At 42.7% G+C, this 15,890-nt stretch overlaps 1 protein-coding gene and 1 pseudogene across 1 annotated transcript; both read left to right on the top strand.

Annotated features, from left to right (window-relative positions):
• The first annotated feature begins 225 nt into the window (after window positions 1-225).
• On the top strand, window positions 226-1,355 carry LOC149328049 (uncharacterized; annotated as a pseudogene).
• A 12,172-nt stretch (window positions 1,356-13,527) lies between these two features.
• LOC149328048 (uncharacterized) lies at window positions 13,528-14,252 on the top strand. The gene has a single exon (XM_089561971.1). The coding sequence runs from the start codon at window positions 13,608-13,610 to the stop codon at window positions 14,250-14,252; it is 645 nt and encodes a 214-aa protein (XP_089418097.1). The 5' UTR covers window positions 13,528-13,607.
• Window positions 14,253-15,890: the final 1,638 nt, after the last annotated feature.

The raw sequence follows: 15,890 nt of genomic DNA, 5'->3' as shown, positions 1-15,890 counted from the left end.
AGGCCTTTCTTTGAAAGAAGGGGTGAGCGGTTATATTTTATTTTTGACCTGCCCCGTCTCATTAAAACTACTCGTAATAATGTGCAAGCTCACAAGTTGCTAATTGGGGAAGAGGTTGTGGACTAGGCTTACATTGAGCGCCTGTACAATTGGTCCCACGAATTGCGCTTGCGTTTAGCCCCAAAGCTGACCGAGCGGCACATTTTTCAAAAACCGTTTTCTAATATGAAAGTAAGAACAGCACAAGTACTGAGTGCTTCAGTGAGTGTGGCCATTATGGCTTTGATATATGCAGAGGAGCTGCCCGCAGCAGCAATGGCTACAGCGCAGTTTTGCAAAAGAATGGATAAACTGTTTGATGCACTGAACAGCTCAACTCCTAAAAAAAATAGCGCAATGATATCGCTATGCGATTAAAAGGGGTGATGACGAACTTGTTCACCGCCTTCCAGATTAACTTCACTAGATTAAAACGTGGACGTTTGCTGTCAAGCGTCAGCCACAAACAATCATAGGCTGGCAGATAACTATCCAGGCTGTTTTGCTTCTTTGGAGTGATCTTTCTCAAAATCATAATTTTTTGTATCCTCACCCGTCGGCTGCAGCAGGATTCGCTGGAGAATGTTTGGGCACATTAGGCAGAAGCAAGGCTGCAACATGAATCCGAATGTTTTCCAGTTTATGTCTGGTTTAAAGCATATTTGCATTCAGAAACTGTTTAGACTTTCTAAACAAGGTAATGCTGAGGAGGATCGATGTGAACTTCTACTGGAAAGTTCACCATTCTCTGCTAGCAGGGCATCTCTAGTTGATAATGTTGGGCAGGCTCCTGCTGACGACTTTCCGTCCTTGCAAGAGGTTTCAGAGCTAGCCGCGGATAAGCACTCTCATGTTATTGAGGATTCTGTTGTCTATTACGTGGCAGGCTTCTTGGTAAAATATTTTGTTGGTAAATATGCATTTGCCCTCAGTTGTTGAAAGATTAAGACAATACATTGAGTGTTTCTCATCAATATTTTACGATGATGAAAGCATATCATGTAGCAGGCAAAGTGTTTGGAAATTTAACTGTACCATCGCAAAGGGCACGCACATTTGTGCAAGCACTTGAAACCCACTTTCTTGCTTTGGTTGAGGATACTGCACATCTAGAAAGGGTTTGCGATGTTTTGCTGCGACATCTCCAATGCATTGGGGATTTTGATTTTTGTTCTCTTGAGTGCCGGCAGAAGTTTGTGAAAATGTATTGTAGAATTCGTTTATGCTGGCATGTGAGATTTGTGAACAGAAATTTAGACAAAGTTCGCTTTCAGTCGTCAGTTTCTGGTGTACAACTTGATAAATTCAAAGGTTAATGTTGCGTTGAAGCATACGTTGAACTTGGAACCAGCGTGCCTCAACATAATCTTTCAGAGAAGTACACAGGATGGAAGGTCAGCCCACAGGACTTGAAGGGTGGGGGGACTGGATTTAAGTGCACAAGCAATGTGCAAGCCTCTGCAGGATTGCTCTAGGTGCCGCCTAATTTATCGAGTGGCTTCCATGTGTTGCATTATGTTTTTACACATAAGCGCTTTTTGTAGTGGCCCTCGTTGCTGTGCAGGTTGAAGAAATGAGCATACGGTTGTCGTTTCACAACTCCTACTGCTTCCTGCTTTGCATTGTGTAGCACCGCCCGCTTGGTGCGCTGCAGTCAAATGGGCTGCTGGGCCCTATGGGAGTGTCCGCTCTTTACCAATATCTTTCTCTATGGGTAAGTACTGTATGTACAACTACATCTGGGGGCGTGCATAATTGTTTTTGTGTAGTTTAAGTTAACACGCTCGTAATGAGGGGCCAGAGGGGCTCATTGGCTTTAGCTCGTAACCATCGGAACGGCGGGTCAATTTAGGGCTAGCAGCGAGGATATGCGGTAGCACTGGCGTTACGCCGTCATTCTTTGTTCCGAATCTGGGCTGGTAGTGGCGGTTGTGTGTGTGGCAGCTCTGGCAGCCGGAGCACCCTGAGGTGCGTCGTACGGGACGTGGCTACGCGAACTGCCGTTTAGCTGCTGCAAGGCAGATCTGAGTTCCCGGTAATTGTTTTTGTGGAGGTTGGCTTCGTGTGACGAAAAGGCGGGAAGTTTCTGCAACCCCCGTTTGATGCAGTAAGTTTTACTGCTCTTTTTTATACCCAGAGCCATATCGAAGTTCCACGGTTTGCGTCGTCTTGCAAAATTAATGAATCGATAGCTGCTTAATTGCTCTGTCGTATGGTCAATTGCAGCAATTGGTACTCAGACATCAAACAACGAGTGTTATATCAGGATATTTTCTCCAGAGAAGGTGCCGTTTTGAGTGAATGCCTTTAATTGTAACCTGTATCGCGTACGCGAAGCCGGCCACATTACCTTCCTTGCTTTTGTCGTGATTACTTGAAAAGGCAGGAAATTTTAGCGGCTGAAATAGCCACCGGTCCGCAATTCACACAGAGGATTAAGTAGCCCGCCGTTTGATGCTGGATTCTCTTTTCCCTCAATTGAAGTGTGATTTGCCACAGATATTTTCGATCGGTGTGTTGCGAGAACGAAGTGCCGCCTAACTGCTGCAAGGTACAGCTTAGTCATCAAATAAATTTATAAGGTAATTTTCAGCAGAGACGGATGTTTGGTGGACACTTTAATCGTGCCCCCCAAACGTGGAGTGCAGACGCGGAAGGAACCACCTTTTTGTAATCCTTGAAATAAGATGTCTAACGCTTTGTTCTATCCTGGAAATCTCATTTCATTATTCTTTCTACAGCCGTGGAAAGTCGCACAGGTTGCGTCGACCCATTGCAAGGGCCAAGCACCACCTAACTGCAACAAGGTACATATCTGTAATCAGTCGATTCATTGCAGTTTATTTCTTCCCCGTTATGTGTGCCCTTATTTTGCCCTCTTTTACAAATGTTATACTGCCTTGCTTTCTTATGTTACTCCGTAAATGTAGGAAATGTGGGCTGCGATGTGGGCTGCGAAAGCAGCCTCTCTTTCTATGTAGACCTCTGGCTGACGCTGGAAAGTTCCGTTTTGCTTTTCGTTTTTGTAATTTGTAATTGAATGCTCAGCATTGCTGTGTTGCTTTTTTTTAATGTACAGACATGAAGCAGACATTCTTGGTATGCTCATTAATTTTCATGTGGTCTTTGGTAGCTGCCACGACTGTTGTGCAACCCTGCAGCGAATTCGTGGTTGAGACTGCCTCAGGGTTTGTCTTCGCCATGCTCCTGCGAGGCATCGAGATGCATTTGGGAAGGTATTTCGCTCAGTTTTCCTATTCTTCGAAGTTTTCATTGTGTATTATCATTTTGTTGCCAAATTTGTGCTATATTTTTGCATGGGCTGAAGTAGTGCACCTATTTCACATGGCGCGTGATTTTTCTGATAGAACTTTGGAAACATTTTAATGCCTAGGCAAGGAAACATTCAGCTGTTCTAACAAAAACCGAAAATTAGCAGAGCATGCAGTTTGCATGCATGGGGCATACGCCAATCTGTTGCTATTGTGCTGATTTTATAGCAGTGAACATTCCACTTGGAAGTTCTCGATAGTGTCCCATGAATTTTGTACTAGTGCAACTGTGATAACCAATTTTTATTGTCAGAACTTGGAATCTCTTACATAAGACTACAAAACTTTTGCCTCAACATGTAGAGAATCCGCCTTTTTACACTATAGTTAACGAGCTCGTTCGGCTGAAAACACGGCAAACACCTCCATCACTCTGGAAAAAATCTCAGAAATTTCAAATGAAGTTAGGGGAGGGTCCAAATGTAGGTACAATTAGCGAGGAGGTTGCTCTTGGGGGTATTTCATAAAATAGAGGTAATTCATTAAATTCGTGTATTGCAGCTCAAACCCAGGCCCTTTGTGTGCCAGGTGGGCATGCAACACAAAGGCAATGAAGTGCTGTCGGTTGAGCGCGTTACAGGAGCGACCAGCTAGCGGATGCGTTGTTTGATTATAGAGATTGTTCATCGATAATTTTAATCAATGGTGTGATTCAACATTGAAAATTGATAAATTCAGAAAGTGTCAATTTTTCACAGAGGCCATCATGGAGAGGGCTGTTATGACGTGTGAAGTTTCCATCAGGTGTGCTTGCAGCTGGGGTATTGAGGAGCGATGACATATCACATGAGGTATAAACAGTTAGTACTAGTCACTCGGGGAGCACTGGTGATGGCGCGCGCAGTGTCTACTAGTGTGGACGCTATCTTATCTACTGTTAAGGTGAAGCTTAACCATCACCCTAATGTTTCACATACCTTACTCTTGTACCTGAAAATTTAAGCTGCAGGAACATTCTGTTTAGGTGCAAGCATATGATTGCTTACATATGTTGCGACAGTCCAGAAGACAAGCCATTCAGCTTGTTAGATTATTGCAGTGTCTGTCCCAACTGAAGTACAGTTGCATTTAAGCGGGCAAATTGAAAACAAAAAAAAGGTTTTATGTCATGGCTGAGTTGATTTTGAAGCACAACTTTTGTGTAGTCTACTGCAGTGTTTTATGAGTTGGAGTGCCTACGTGACAGATAACCATGTGGAAAATTTGTTTATTCACTTCAGCCAAACTGTCATTACAAAATAGCTGGCTTGTGAACTGGTGCGAGATATTTTGCCTGTTTTATTTTATAGTGAAGTCCAGAGATAAGGGATAAAATGAACAAGGGGCAAGCTGGAGGAGAGGATAGCTGTTTGTGTCTGCTAGAGCAGATTAAGGCTCCTTTTGGATTGGCTTGCTCATTTTATGCTGTCGAGAATGTAATCTTCCCCACTTTCTTTCTACTTTAGTGCCACATAGATGTAAAGATTATGTTTTGCATTTTGTGTTTGTGATGTCTGGTGAATGGACATTCTGAAACATTCGAAACCAGTGGTGGTGTGTTCTCATTTTTTACTATTAATGTGGCATTCGGAAACTGTACAAGGAAGCAGGACAGAAAGATCACATGAGGAAACAGGCTCCATTGTTCATTTCTAAAAGCGTAAAAGTTAGCGTTGATGCTGTATTATAGTTAGTCCAGGCATGCCCATGGACCCTGTTCATTTGTAATCAGTATCGGATGCACACAGCTAGTTTCAGGAAACTAAATTTTCGGCATGCTAGAAGTTTAAGGTATTTTATTCATTTTGGGCAAAGCGCTGAAGTTTCCTTGTCGCTTTTGTTTCCCAGCGGAGTGGCCTATGCACAGCTGAACAGTGAACCTACTAACTTCGAGCCAGAACAAGAGCTGCAAGGCCCCGTCGCTTTTGTTGCCCATTGGAGTGGCCCATGTACAGCTGTACTGTGAGGACCGGCTGAAGCAAGAGCTGCCAAGGGGTCTTTACGGGACTGCATATTTTTAAAAGTTATAAATGCGTGAAAAAAACAAACTGGAAACTGTATGCAAGCAAAAGCTTGGAGACAGACTAGAAACAGGAATTGTCACAAAACAATCTAGCATGACAATTCAAATCACAGTGAATGGGCTGGCAGGGACTAAGAACAAAATGTTCATTGAGTAAGCAGGTAATTGAATATCCACCAACACAGCTTAAGTTGCTTATGAAGTGTTATGCTAGAGTTTTTTATGACAAACTCCTGTTGCTAGTCTCTACAAGCTCCTGCTTGCATATTCATTTAAGCTTTCTTTTGTTCAACTCAGCATTTATTTCTTGTGGTAGAGAGCAAAGCAATATGCCATATGGTCCTCATTCATTTGGACTTTTATATGTACAGGTGCGGTCAAAAATAAATGGAAGGCAATATTCAGGAAAAAATTTAATCATTGGCCCCCAGTTCATGCATCCTTGAATACATATGCGCAGCCCAATTGTGATTGTGCGAATTGCACTGTGCCCAAACAATCATGGACCATTATGCTTTAGATTTAAAGAAATAAAATTTTTTTGACAAAGTCGCCTTCCATTTACTTTTGACGGCGAGAGTACAGTGGTTCTGTTATGTACACCTCACAGCTAACGTGAACAGCATTTCATGTGATCTTTTTTTTGTTTGAAAATGTGCTTTTTTACTGCAATTTCTATGTGCCTTAAGTTGTCACTGTTCCACTCACGTAAGTAGTTTTAGTTCTTTCTGTACAGTGCTGCGCCTAGTCTGCAAATAACAGCAACAGCTATTATGTTTCTTTGCATTTCTTTTGGCATTTGTCTTAAGTGATTGTTTTGTATTTACACTAAACAGTGAATTTGTTACTTTTCATACATTTGTTTTCTATTCATTTGGCTAGGAGGAAAACTAGCCATTCCGCATTTATTTGAATTTTTGTGTTTCTTTTCGTTCCGGCTGTTATTATTTAGCATCGATGTTGTCATATACATTGCTTCCTTTTCTATTCATTATGAAAGAAGTATCTACTAACCAAGCTTCTGTTTGCACATTCCTGCTGTATTTTTGGGACAGCAATTTGATTTTTTTTGGTCTACAAGTTACTGTGTGGATATTCATTTTAGTTTCATTTTTTGTGTTATTATTATGACTTGTTTTTAATCTGCAGCAGATCTAAGTACTCATCGTTCTGTTCAGTCTTTTCAAGTGGTTGTATGCATATTTCACATTGAACTCAAGTAGCACTCTGCTTGCTTTTTCTATTCTTTTTGAGCATGCCTTTTTATTACAGTGCTATGTGTCTTAATTGTGACAGCAAGAGAAGCCACTGTTAGCATGTTTTAGTAGTGTTTTGCTGAGACCTGTGCTCTATATACTCACCTACCAAGCACAATAGGCACAGTTATTGACCTGACTGACTTAAGTGACCATTTTGGTGTTTAGTTCTTCTTTAGTGTAGCAGCTGTATTTCGTATGCTCATTTTATAAACACTAAAGACAATCCCTTTCCATTTGGGTTTTTTTCGAGTGCTTTGCTGCTTACTGTTAAAATGTGTTATATGCTGTTGTAAGACATTTTTCTAAACAATTAAGATATTGATGCCAATTTAACGCGGCTGCGAAGATTCTGGAAAGCTTGATGTACAATGAATATCTGTTGTAAGTTTTTCTTGACCTTAGCTAGACTAGCGGATTGAGATCCTAATTATTGCACATCATTCAAATTTTATAGTTTACTTTTACTACAGCGATTGTCAGTCAACCTACATGCTATCTGTATTAGCTAGCCTAAATACAGTTGAAACACAGGCTTCAGGTAAAAAAATTCAGGGGGCACTTTGACTGTCTAAAGTGGGTAGAGGCGGAAGCGTTTTCCGCACCACCTTCGCTGTTTCTTTGGCACTGGTGGCGTCACATATAATTGAGTACTAATTACTAAGTGATGACAAATCACTAATTAATGGTTAATTACTGCTTAATGCCTGAATACTAATTAACTGCTTAAGCTTAATGACGCTTAATGACTCTTAAGCTTCGCCTTCAGGAGTGGAACGCGACAGCGCGTTGTAGCGCTGCCAGGGAGTCCACGGAACGCCACCACCCGTTCGGCGCGATGCCTTGCCCTTTGAACGCAACGCTTTTTGTGGAAAGGAAACGGCGCAGTAATTCTCTGTCATCTCGGTGGACACCTGAACCGCACCGTAGAGGAAGGAAGGAAGTGGGAGTGAAAGAAGATACATAAAGAGGAGCCGTAATGAAGAAATTGAAAATTGTATTTGAGGAAAGGAAATTACGCAGTAACTGTCTCACAAAATTCAGGGTGGCACTTTTTTGACCTCACTGGAAGGGAATGGAGGAGGATGAGAGTGAGTGAAGACACCGTATTCACTAGACGCGCCTTTGTTCATTCCAGACCATCGAACTGGCATGGCGGAGTGGATAGCATGCTCGTCTCTCACGACGAAGACCGGGGTTCGATTCCTGAGCTCGACCAATTTCTTAATCGATTTTATTTATTTATATGGCCTGACTAGTAAAGCTAATTAGGCTAATTGGGTAATTAAGCAATTAACTAAGCTCAGTCCCACTTCCTTGGAGCATCACTATACGATCCCTTCAATTGGTTGCATGGTTACTAGCCAAAGTACAATTGGCCCCATTTGAAATTCGCGCACTGTGACGTCACGACCATTTCCACCAATTGAAAAGCGTGACATTTTCTGTCGACAACTGCTGCTTACAACGATGAGACATTAAAGGCTTCCGCCTTAATACCAGGTGCTATACACCTTTCCAAAAAGGGCTCCCTGGGAGCTGCCATATTGTTCCCTGGACTGCAGTGGGCACCTCGCACTAGCAGGGTGGAAGAGACGGGGGAACCGGTTTCCAGCAATCCAGAGAGGAGGTGTTTCGCGGCTTCCACCATGCTAGCACGAGGTGCCCACTGCAGTCCAGGGAACAATATGGCAGCGCCCAGGGAGCCCTTTGTGGAAAGATCTATATACTGCCAATGAGGGCTCTGTTGCAATGCATAGGAAGTACTATAGATGTCTAACCGCCCTATGTGCACATCCATTATATGCGACAAATTTCCAGCCGTAACATCTATACAACATACTATTTTAGAGGTACGGATGCATTTCTGATAATCCTGTGGATATCCCCTCAATGTTATGCAGACATATTTGGAGATCTATTGGACACACAATGTCGAGCAAGTGCTGTATTTGATACGTCTCAAGGCTGTATGTGGTTATCTGGGTTCCCTCATGGAGGCTGTAGCCATGGGGAGACGGTTCGCTTTCAACAATTTCCCTTTCTCTCGCTTTTTTCTCGACTTTCGATGCTGCCCATTTGGGGAGCGCACAGGCCCTTGTAGGCCGTCCACTTGCAGTTTCAAAGCTGCCTTTTTATTTCTCTCTAAGGTCGGCATGGTCTTTCCGGGGCGGTCTCGCGGGGGCTGATACGCTCTTCGATCTCCGCGCTTACTGGAAGCGCAACCCCTTCATGTTTGGGGGTGTTAACGGCACGTCCTTGTTTACTATAACCGACTGATGCGGCCGTAGTTGTATCTGAAACATATTGCCATTTCCCAAGGCATACTTTGATGGTGGCACCGCAATTGTTCATGCCAAGCAATTGTTTGTTGTGTCTGTGGCAGTTACAAGTGAGCTCTACTGTATTGCACGTGCATCATGCCACAGACACAAGCAGATGCATTTAAAATAAGCAGGTGCCTTCTCCATGATATGTGCTCTATATACAAAGCGTATAAACAATGCAGTTGTGGCTCTGGAGACTCCTGCTTAGTCTACTGTGCTCTGTTTCGATTTACAGACATGAGGACCAGTATTACAAGGCCAGGGTAAAATGTGCCTAAGGATGAATCTTCGAAAGCAATGTACTGCTGCGAATACGGGCAGAACCTTACTTTCACTTATTTGCATCTGCAAAGTTAGGTTCATGAGAATCCACCTGGATCTACCAAGAGCACTGGCCAGACCAGCTGGGCCGAAGTGACAAGCATTGTTAAAGATACTACAGCTGACATTGCATTTTAGCTGGTGGAAAACAACAGTTTCAAATTTTTTCACTCGCAGTTAACAGCACATTGCAAGTTGCTCTTCTTTTTTCCTATCCATATCCTTTCACATTTTGTGTCTAGAGAAGAAAGGCTACAGAAAGTGTTGTTAAACGCGCTTTTTGTGCATTGCCGTCTACACAAAAGCGCACTTGTTCCGATGCCTGTGGCGCTTGTGTTCATTGCAAAGTGACACTCCTTTGCTCTCTGTTATTTTGCAGGTCATTACAGAAAAGCCAATGCGTACAAGGTTCCACGCCTTCCACCCTTTCATGACTCCATTGCTTCATGCTTATAACCTGGAAAATTCCATGTGCAGTGATCTCAGTGCATTGCGTCTATCACAAAGTGGATTGGAAATAGTTTTGATGTAATTGCTTCAGTTACAGATATCTTAATAATGAGGAAAGTGGGCATTACCGTGAAAACAATAATTTTGTTTAGTGAACTTGTTTCGTAAGCAATATGGATCTTTTCCCTGAAATCACAACAGGCTCGCGTAAAAAAGAAGGGAGGGAATAACGGATGGCAGCATAGTTGTCGCTAACAGTTGTTCCTGTTGTTGACGAGGCACTAGGTTCTTTTTGTTCGTTTTGACTCGATAGTGGTTGAGCAGAAATCATTGGTGTGGAATGGTTGACCAGTTTAAATTAAGCTTTCGGTGAGATTCCCATTTCTGTCGTGGTATTAAGAGAACACCTGAAGTTGAACGCAGCCTATTACCACGCACTCTTGCGGTGTGCACTCAGTAGTAGAAGTATTAGAATCACGATATTTGGCCACTCAGAACCAAGCACCAAGAGAGGATTATGCCTGTCATGCAAGAGCCATTAGTCTTCAAGCTATCTTAGCCAAGCCAGGCACTCCACAAAAAAAGGGTTGGATAGGAGATGGGAGGATACTGAGTGGTCGTCCTGCATTCCACAACACAGTGAAAGAAACTGGGGTATGTTTCAGGGCAGTTATTATATTCAGGTGATTTCACATATTTTTGGAAGATGGCCTGTGCCGGTGTCTGTAGGGTGTTGCATGTCAGCTTGTCAATTAACTTTGTGATGTGGAGAGTCGAAAAAAAATAAGCAGCTGGTGCTCACCTTAAATAAAAGAGAGGCATTGGTTCCAAGCCATTATGTTCGGTTAAACATAAAAACGGCAGAAAATGACGCCTTTACTTTTGGTGCAAAGTGGGGTGAATCTGACTCCATTCTATTATTCAGAGGTCAAAGCAGGATCTCTGGAACTGAAGAGACGGTCATTGCGCAAGACTGTGGGCGAGATCACATGAAGGAAAACAATGTAATTGTGCTGGACATTGCGGTTGCTGTGATAAGTGTGCAAATTGATTATTTCATTTATACCAAATTCTTTGCTGTTTTTCACTTAAAGCAGAAATGTCGTGTGAATATTGCATGCATTGAAATAATTTCCCTTTTGATGAATGTGTGATTGACACATCAATTTTTATATTGATTCTTGTTCTGTACACACACACAAATTTTCAAAATGCTTGCTGTAGTCATTCAGTGTGACTCCACGAGGTTGTACTCTTGCTCTGTCCGCTAGGTGGGGCTTTATGAACTCTTGGGGCTCCGCAGAACCCCTGCTGTCAGTATTGTGTGGTGAATTCTAGATGGTATCGTATCTGCATTGTTCACTGGTTTATGGGCGTTTTTATGGCTTTGCTGAAGAGTACGCTATGATTCCTTGTGGTTGGTCACACGTGACCGACCTCACTTTGTCATGTGCGAAGCATTCCTGCCTCTGTCCAAACTATGCTTGTGTCTGTGTGCATTTAGCCCGCATTCTGACGCCTTCCGTTCTGTTTTGAGGCTCTTTTAAGAGCAGGCGACATTTGGCTGTATGGGGTGACAATGTTTTTTTTTAGTTTTCTAATGCTTAGTGCTCTTGTGCACATTTGTAATTCATCAGGTGTGTACTTCAATTCATGATGGTTGTATGTACCTTGAATTATCTTTGAGGTGGAAATTCTTTTCTTATGATGCGAAGCCATTTGAAAAAATTTGCCTGCCCAGTGTTTCTGTATATCTCTGTGCTCTGTTGACCCTGTTTACCTTGTGCGGTGCTTACCTATTGACGCAGTTCTCTTTGCCGTGTTGCCCAAGGCAATGCAAGCTGTAGCAGACTTGCTCGTCTAACAACCACACTGTTTCTGTCTTTTCTTTCCTGGTTTTGGTGGAGTGAGTTCCTGACATGTGGCAGGTCTTCATGCCTCACAAAATGCCTGTAAAACTGATTTAGTGTTGCTGTCATTCTGGGATTCTGATAAGTGATGACAAGCTGTACTTTTATTCTTTATTTCTTGCTGCTTTCACTCTCCCCGCATCAGTGGCATAGTCATTGGAGGATGCACCACGCATGTAGGATGTGCAGGGTTGGAATCTCAGTGCTAGCACTGGGTACCCACCAGTGATGCAATAGGCAAGTTTTCCCCCTAGCTTGTGATGGGTGCAGTGCTTAGAAATGGGCCTTTAATCCCAACCTGTGTCGAAGAAAGCGCCTTGAGCCATGACCCTCTTTAGCCAAAGCTGCGCTTTCACCATCTCATTTGTTGTCGTCATCAGCTTTCACTTTCAGTACAATTTTTCATCTCACATTTTAGTTGTGGGCCTTGCATGAGTAAATATGGTATGCTCTAACTACACTTGACACACAGTGGTGTGCTGTTTCAGATGTGCTTCTACTGGTTTGGTTAATGGCACTCTTGGAGCTACTGCAGGGGAAGCACCGTGTTGGGCATGTTGGGCACACTTGTGGGCGCTGTAATCTTGGCTGCAAGCAAGCCTCATGACAATTTTTTACCAGTTGTCAAGCTCTGAAAATTTTTTTCCTACGTGCGGTACAAAGGGTGTAAGAGGTCTTAAAAAAAAGAGGAGGAATCCTGTCCCAATTTGTTTTGTCTCTAACCATAACTCACACTCGTTAGTTTTTAAACCTACGTAGGCAGACTTTTTTCATTTCATTTATTTTACTCTGAAGGCTTTCGCATTACAGAGGGTGCTTGTGGCTTGTACAGTCCTTTCCATGAAGCCAGTTACTGTGCAAGAGAACAGGTCTATAAAGAGGCTGTTGGTTTGCTTGCAACAGCTTTCTGATATTTTTAGGTAACTGTGATTCTTTCATGAGCATAACTATAGTTCTCGTCTGCATGCAGATTTGGAAGTTTTGAATGGTTGCTTTGGAACTTGATTGTGTTTAAGCCTGTCCTACTCAATTTACCTGACCTAGCACAATGCTTGTATGAGATGGTATGCTATTTTAACCGTCTCATCCTCATAACACCATGTGAGTTGTTGCACATGTAATCCTGTGTCTTATGGATGTAACCTGTCTTTCACTTGCAGACTTGACCACAAGAGGAAGCAAATACGGTGTATTTTCTGGACAAAACTCATCAGGTTAGAATCTTCACTTTTTCTTCATTAATCTGTTCCTGAAGGTTGTCTTTCAAAGAGCAGTGTGAAGAATACAGAAGCTTCAGTTCATAGAGCTCTGGTGAATTATGATGATACTTGCCTTTGATATTCTGGAAAGTTGTTTTCCAGAATATGTGAACTGTTGGCCAAACTGTCGCCCCTGTGAGTTCTATGCATTGATGTTAGGACTTGTGCAGGGGTCCAAGGCCTCATCAGGTTTTTAGCCTTTAGCTTTTGCTTCCTCTTGTACCCTGTCTAAGGAGCAAATAAAGAAAACAAAAGTGGAAGTGTGCTAAACTTACCTAATTGCCATTTGTTTGGTATTATGCCCACTTGGGTGGGCCTAGGACAGCGTCTATCATGATGGCAGTAATGCAGGTGCTTTGGATTTATTTCAAAGGCTACCCTATTTTATTGGCAAGGATGACATTTTTTGCAGCTGGAATGTTTTCAACTGCGTGCTCAATTCAAACTAGGGATATCTTTCTTCAGACCTGAATTCTTCTTAAGGCCGACCTATTCAATAAAACTTTTCATAAACATCCACAGCTGTTCACAATTATGTCCTGCACATTGATCTTTATTTCCGTAGCTCCAGGTGAGCTGTGCAATGTTGGTTCCTGCTTTTGATTGAAAGTATTCTTCCTTTACCACACAGGATCAGTCGTCACGCAGAGCGACCATGGTGCACCTCCTGTGCAAGATTCAACTGGTCAAAGGCGCCCAGTGAGCCACTGCATGGAATCTACTCCTTCTGGCAGTGGTAACCACCGGGGTAAACCTGCAGTAAAGAAGCTGCACGAATGCACCCACTGCAGCAAGGGATTCCAAACCAGATCTCAGCTGTTGGTGCATATCCGAGTCCATACTGGGGAACGCCCATACCATTGTGATGACTGTGGAAAGAGCTTTGCACAAAAGGCCCACCTGAAGGTACACCAGCGCACTCACACTGGTGAACGTTCTTACCGTTGTGAGCACTGTGGTAGGAGGTTTGCACACCAGAGCACCTTATTGAAACACCAGCGGACTCACACAGGCGAGCGTCCTTACCGTTGCGACTTTTGTGATAGTACCTTTGCGCTCCTGGACACCTTAGTGAAACATCAGCGCACTCACACTGGCGAGCGTCCTTACCGTTGTGACCACTGCAGTAGGAGCTTTACACAGAGGAGCAGCCTGGTGGCACACATCCGTAGCCACACAGGTGAAAGGCCGTATCAGTGCCAGTTGTGCCCCATGGCCTTTGTAGTACGTGCAAATCTTGCAAGGCATGTGAGATCCCATAAGGGCGAAAAGCCCTTCCAATGTGATTTGTGCCATAAGACATTCGCTCAGGAAAAAAATTTAAAACTCCACAAAAAGACCATTCACAAAGAATAGCAGCGCTTTCTGATGCTCTTAGTCGATATGTTTTCCTAGGTACCTTTTTATGTGCGATCTAATGAGATTCTGCTGAATGCCCTATGACGGGTGGCGGTAGCTAACCTTCATCTTTCTTTTCATTTGTATGTTTTGTTCACTTTTAAAGTTTTTTTCAGGAAAATGCATTTATTGTTCCCTTAGGCTAGACACACACTCACTAAGTATTTCCTGAACACAGAGTAAGCCTGCTACGCTTGTAAACTCGCATGAATGGAAATGAAATCTCGGTCATACGTAGATGGCATCACTTCTCTTTGGAGGGAGATTTTAAAAACACTGTTCCCAATATTACAAAGAGATGTAGTATACCAGAGACGTAATAGCATAGACGTATGCCAGTTGACCGCAAATTGACTACGCACGCGTAGTGGCATGGTTACAATCAGGCAGGGTCACTGCGCACTCGGAGTCGGCGTTCAGTAAACCAGTCTACATCTACGCTACTTAGTCTCCACTGCGCAAAATATCTATTGCTAATGCCATTTATCTGCCTGCTTCAGTGAAGATTCAGGGGGGTAAAACATGCACAACTATTCTTTTTAATCGTGCAGTCTGAGTGGGCGTATTTTTGTGATGGTCATTATGAATTCACTCATTAATATCATTGAACCGATTTCTGTTTGTGTGACAACACAGGAAAACCTGCTCTTGTGTTAATCTTAGTGTGTTTATTCTGGCAGTGCTAGTGACTGGAATGAGTGGCGAACGGCAAGTGTCCGACCTCGTATTGATGTGTCTTGTGTTCACGTGCACGTTTTAGAACAGTTCTCGGTACTTCGGTATCAAAGCCAACAAAAAGAGTTTACTAACCTCTACATCACCATTTCTCAGACTGCTATCTCTGCTGGATATAAATGGCATAATATTTGTGGAGCATTATATTCACACCATTTTTATCTGTTGTGGTTGCCAGAATATCATATGTTTGTGACCATTTCATTTTGTGCTAGCTTCTTTGTTGTGTTGGTGTTACTTGAAGAAGCCTTATTTTTTACATAAGGTGTTCTTGATAACAAGCTGCAGGGGGTCATGGCTGTTGAGACAAAAATATTGTTATTAGTGCCTAAGACAAACATTGTAATCTTGCAGTGTATTGTAACGCACGTAATTTGGGTCATTTTTGTGAGGTTGCTTAGTGCACATAAGTATTTTATTCCAGTTTCCATTACACATTGTTGAATACGTTCTGGCTGTTTGTAAGGTGTTCATGATAACTAGTTGCAAGGGTCGTGGCTGCTGAAAGAAAAAGTGCTTTGATTGGTGCCAATGAAAAACACTGTTATTTTGTAGTGTATTGTAAAGTTAGTAATTAGGTTTGTTGTGTGAAATTGCATATGATTATTTTATTACATTTGCGATTACAAAATGTTGAATACCTTCTGGCTGTTTGTAAAACTTACTTGACATATTGTGCATTAAATTCAAAAGCAGTGCTGTTCTTTGGTTAGCCTTTTTCTTCGAGTAGCTGATGTTTCCTTTTTTTAGCATTTTGCTTCGAGCTTCCACAGACATCATTGTGCCTTGCATCCAGGAAAGAATTTTTATTGCCACTTGCTTCAGCACTTGGTTCTGGTTCCCACAGCAAGTCTATCCTGT

This window comes from Amblyomma mixtum, chromosome 9 (genome assembly GCF_055824585.1).
Source record: "Amblyomma mixtum isolate Tamu chromosome 9, ASM5582458v1, whole genome shotgun sequence".
In the NCBI taxonomy this organism is placed as follows: Eukaryota; Metazoa; Arthropoda; class Arachnida; order Ixodida; family Ixodidae; genus Amblyomma; species Amblyomma mixtum.
The sequence above is the reverse complement of the archived record's forward strand: the minus strand, read 5'-3'. Positions and strand labels throughout refer to the sequence as shown.

Coding starts and splice junctions, on each gene's coding strand:
- LOC149328048 (XM_089561971.1), top strand. CDS start 13,608: ATGGAATCTACTCCTTCTGGCAGTGGTAACCACCGGGGTAAACCTGCA.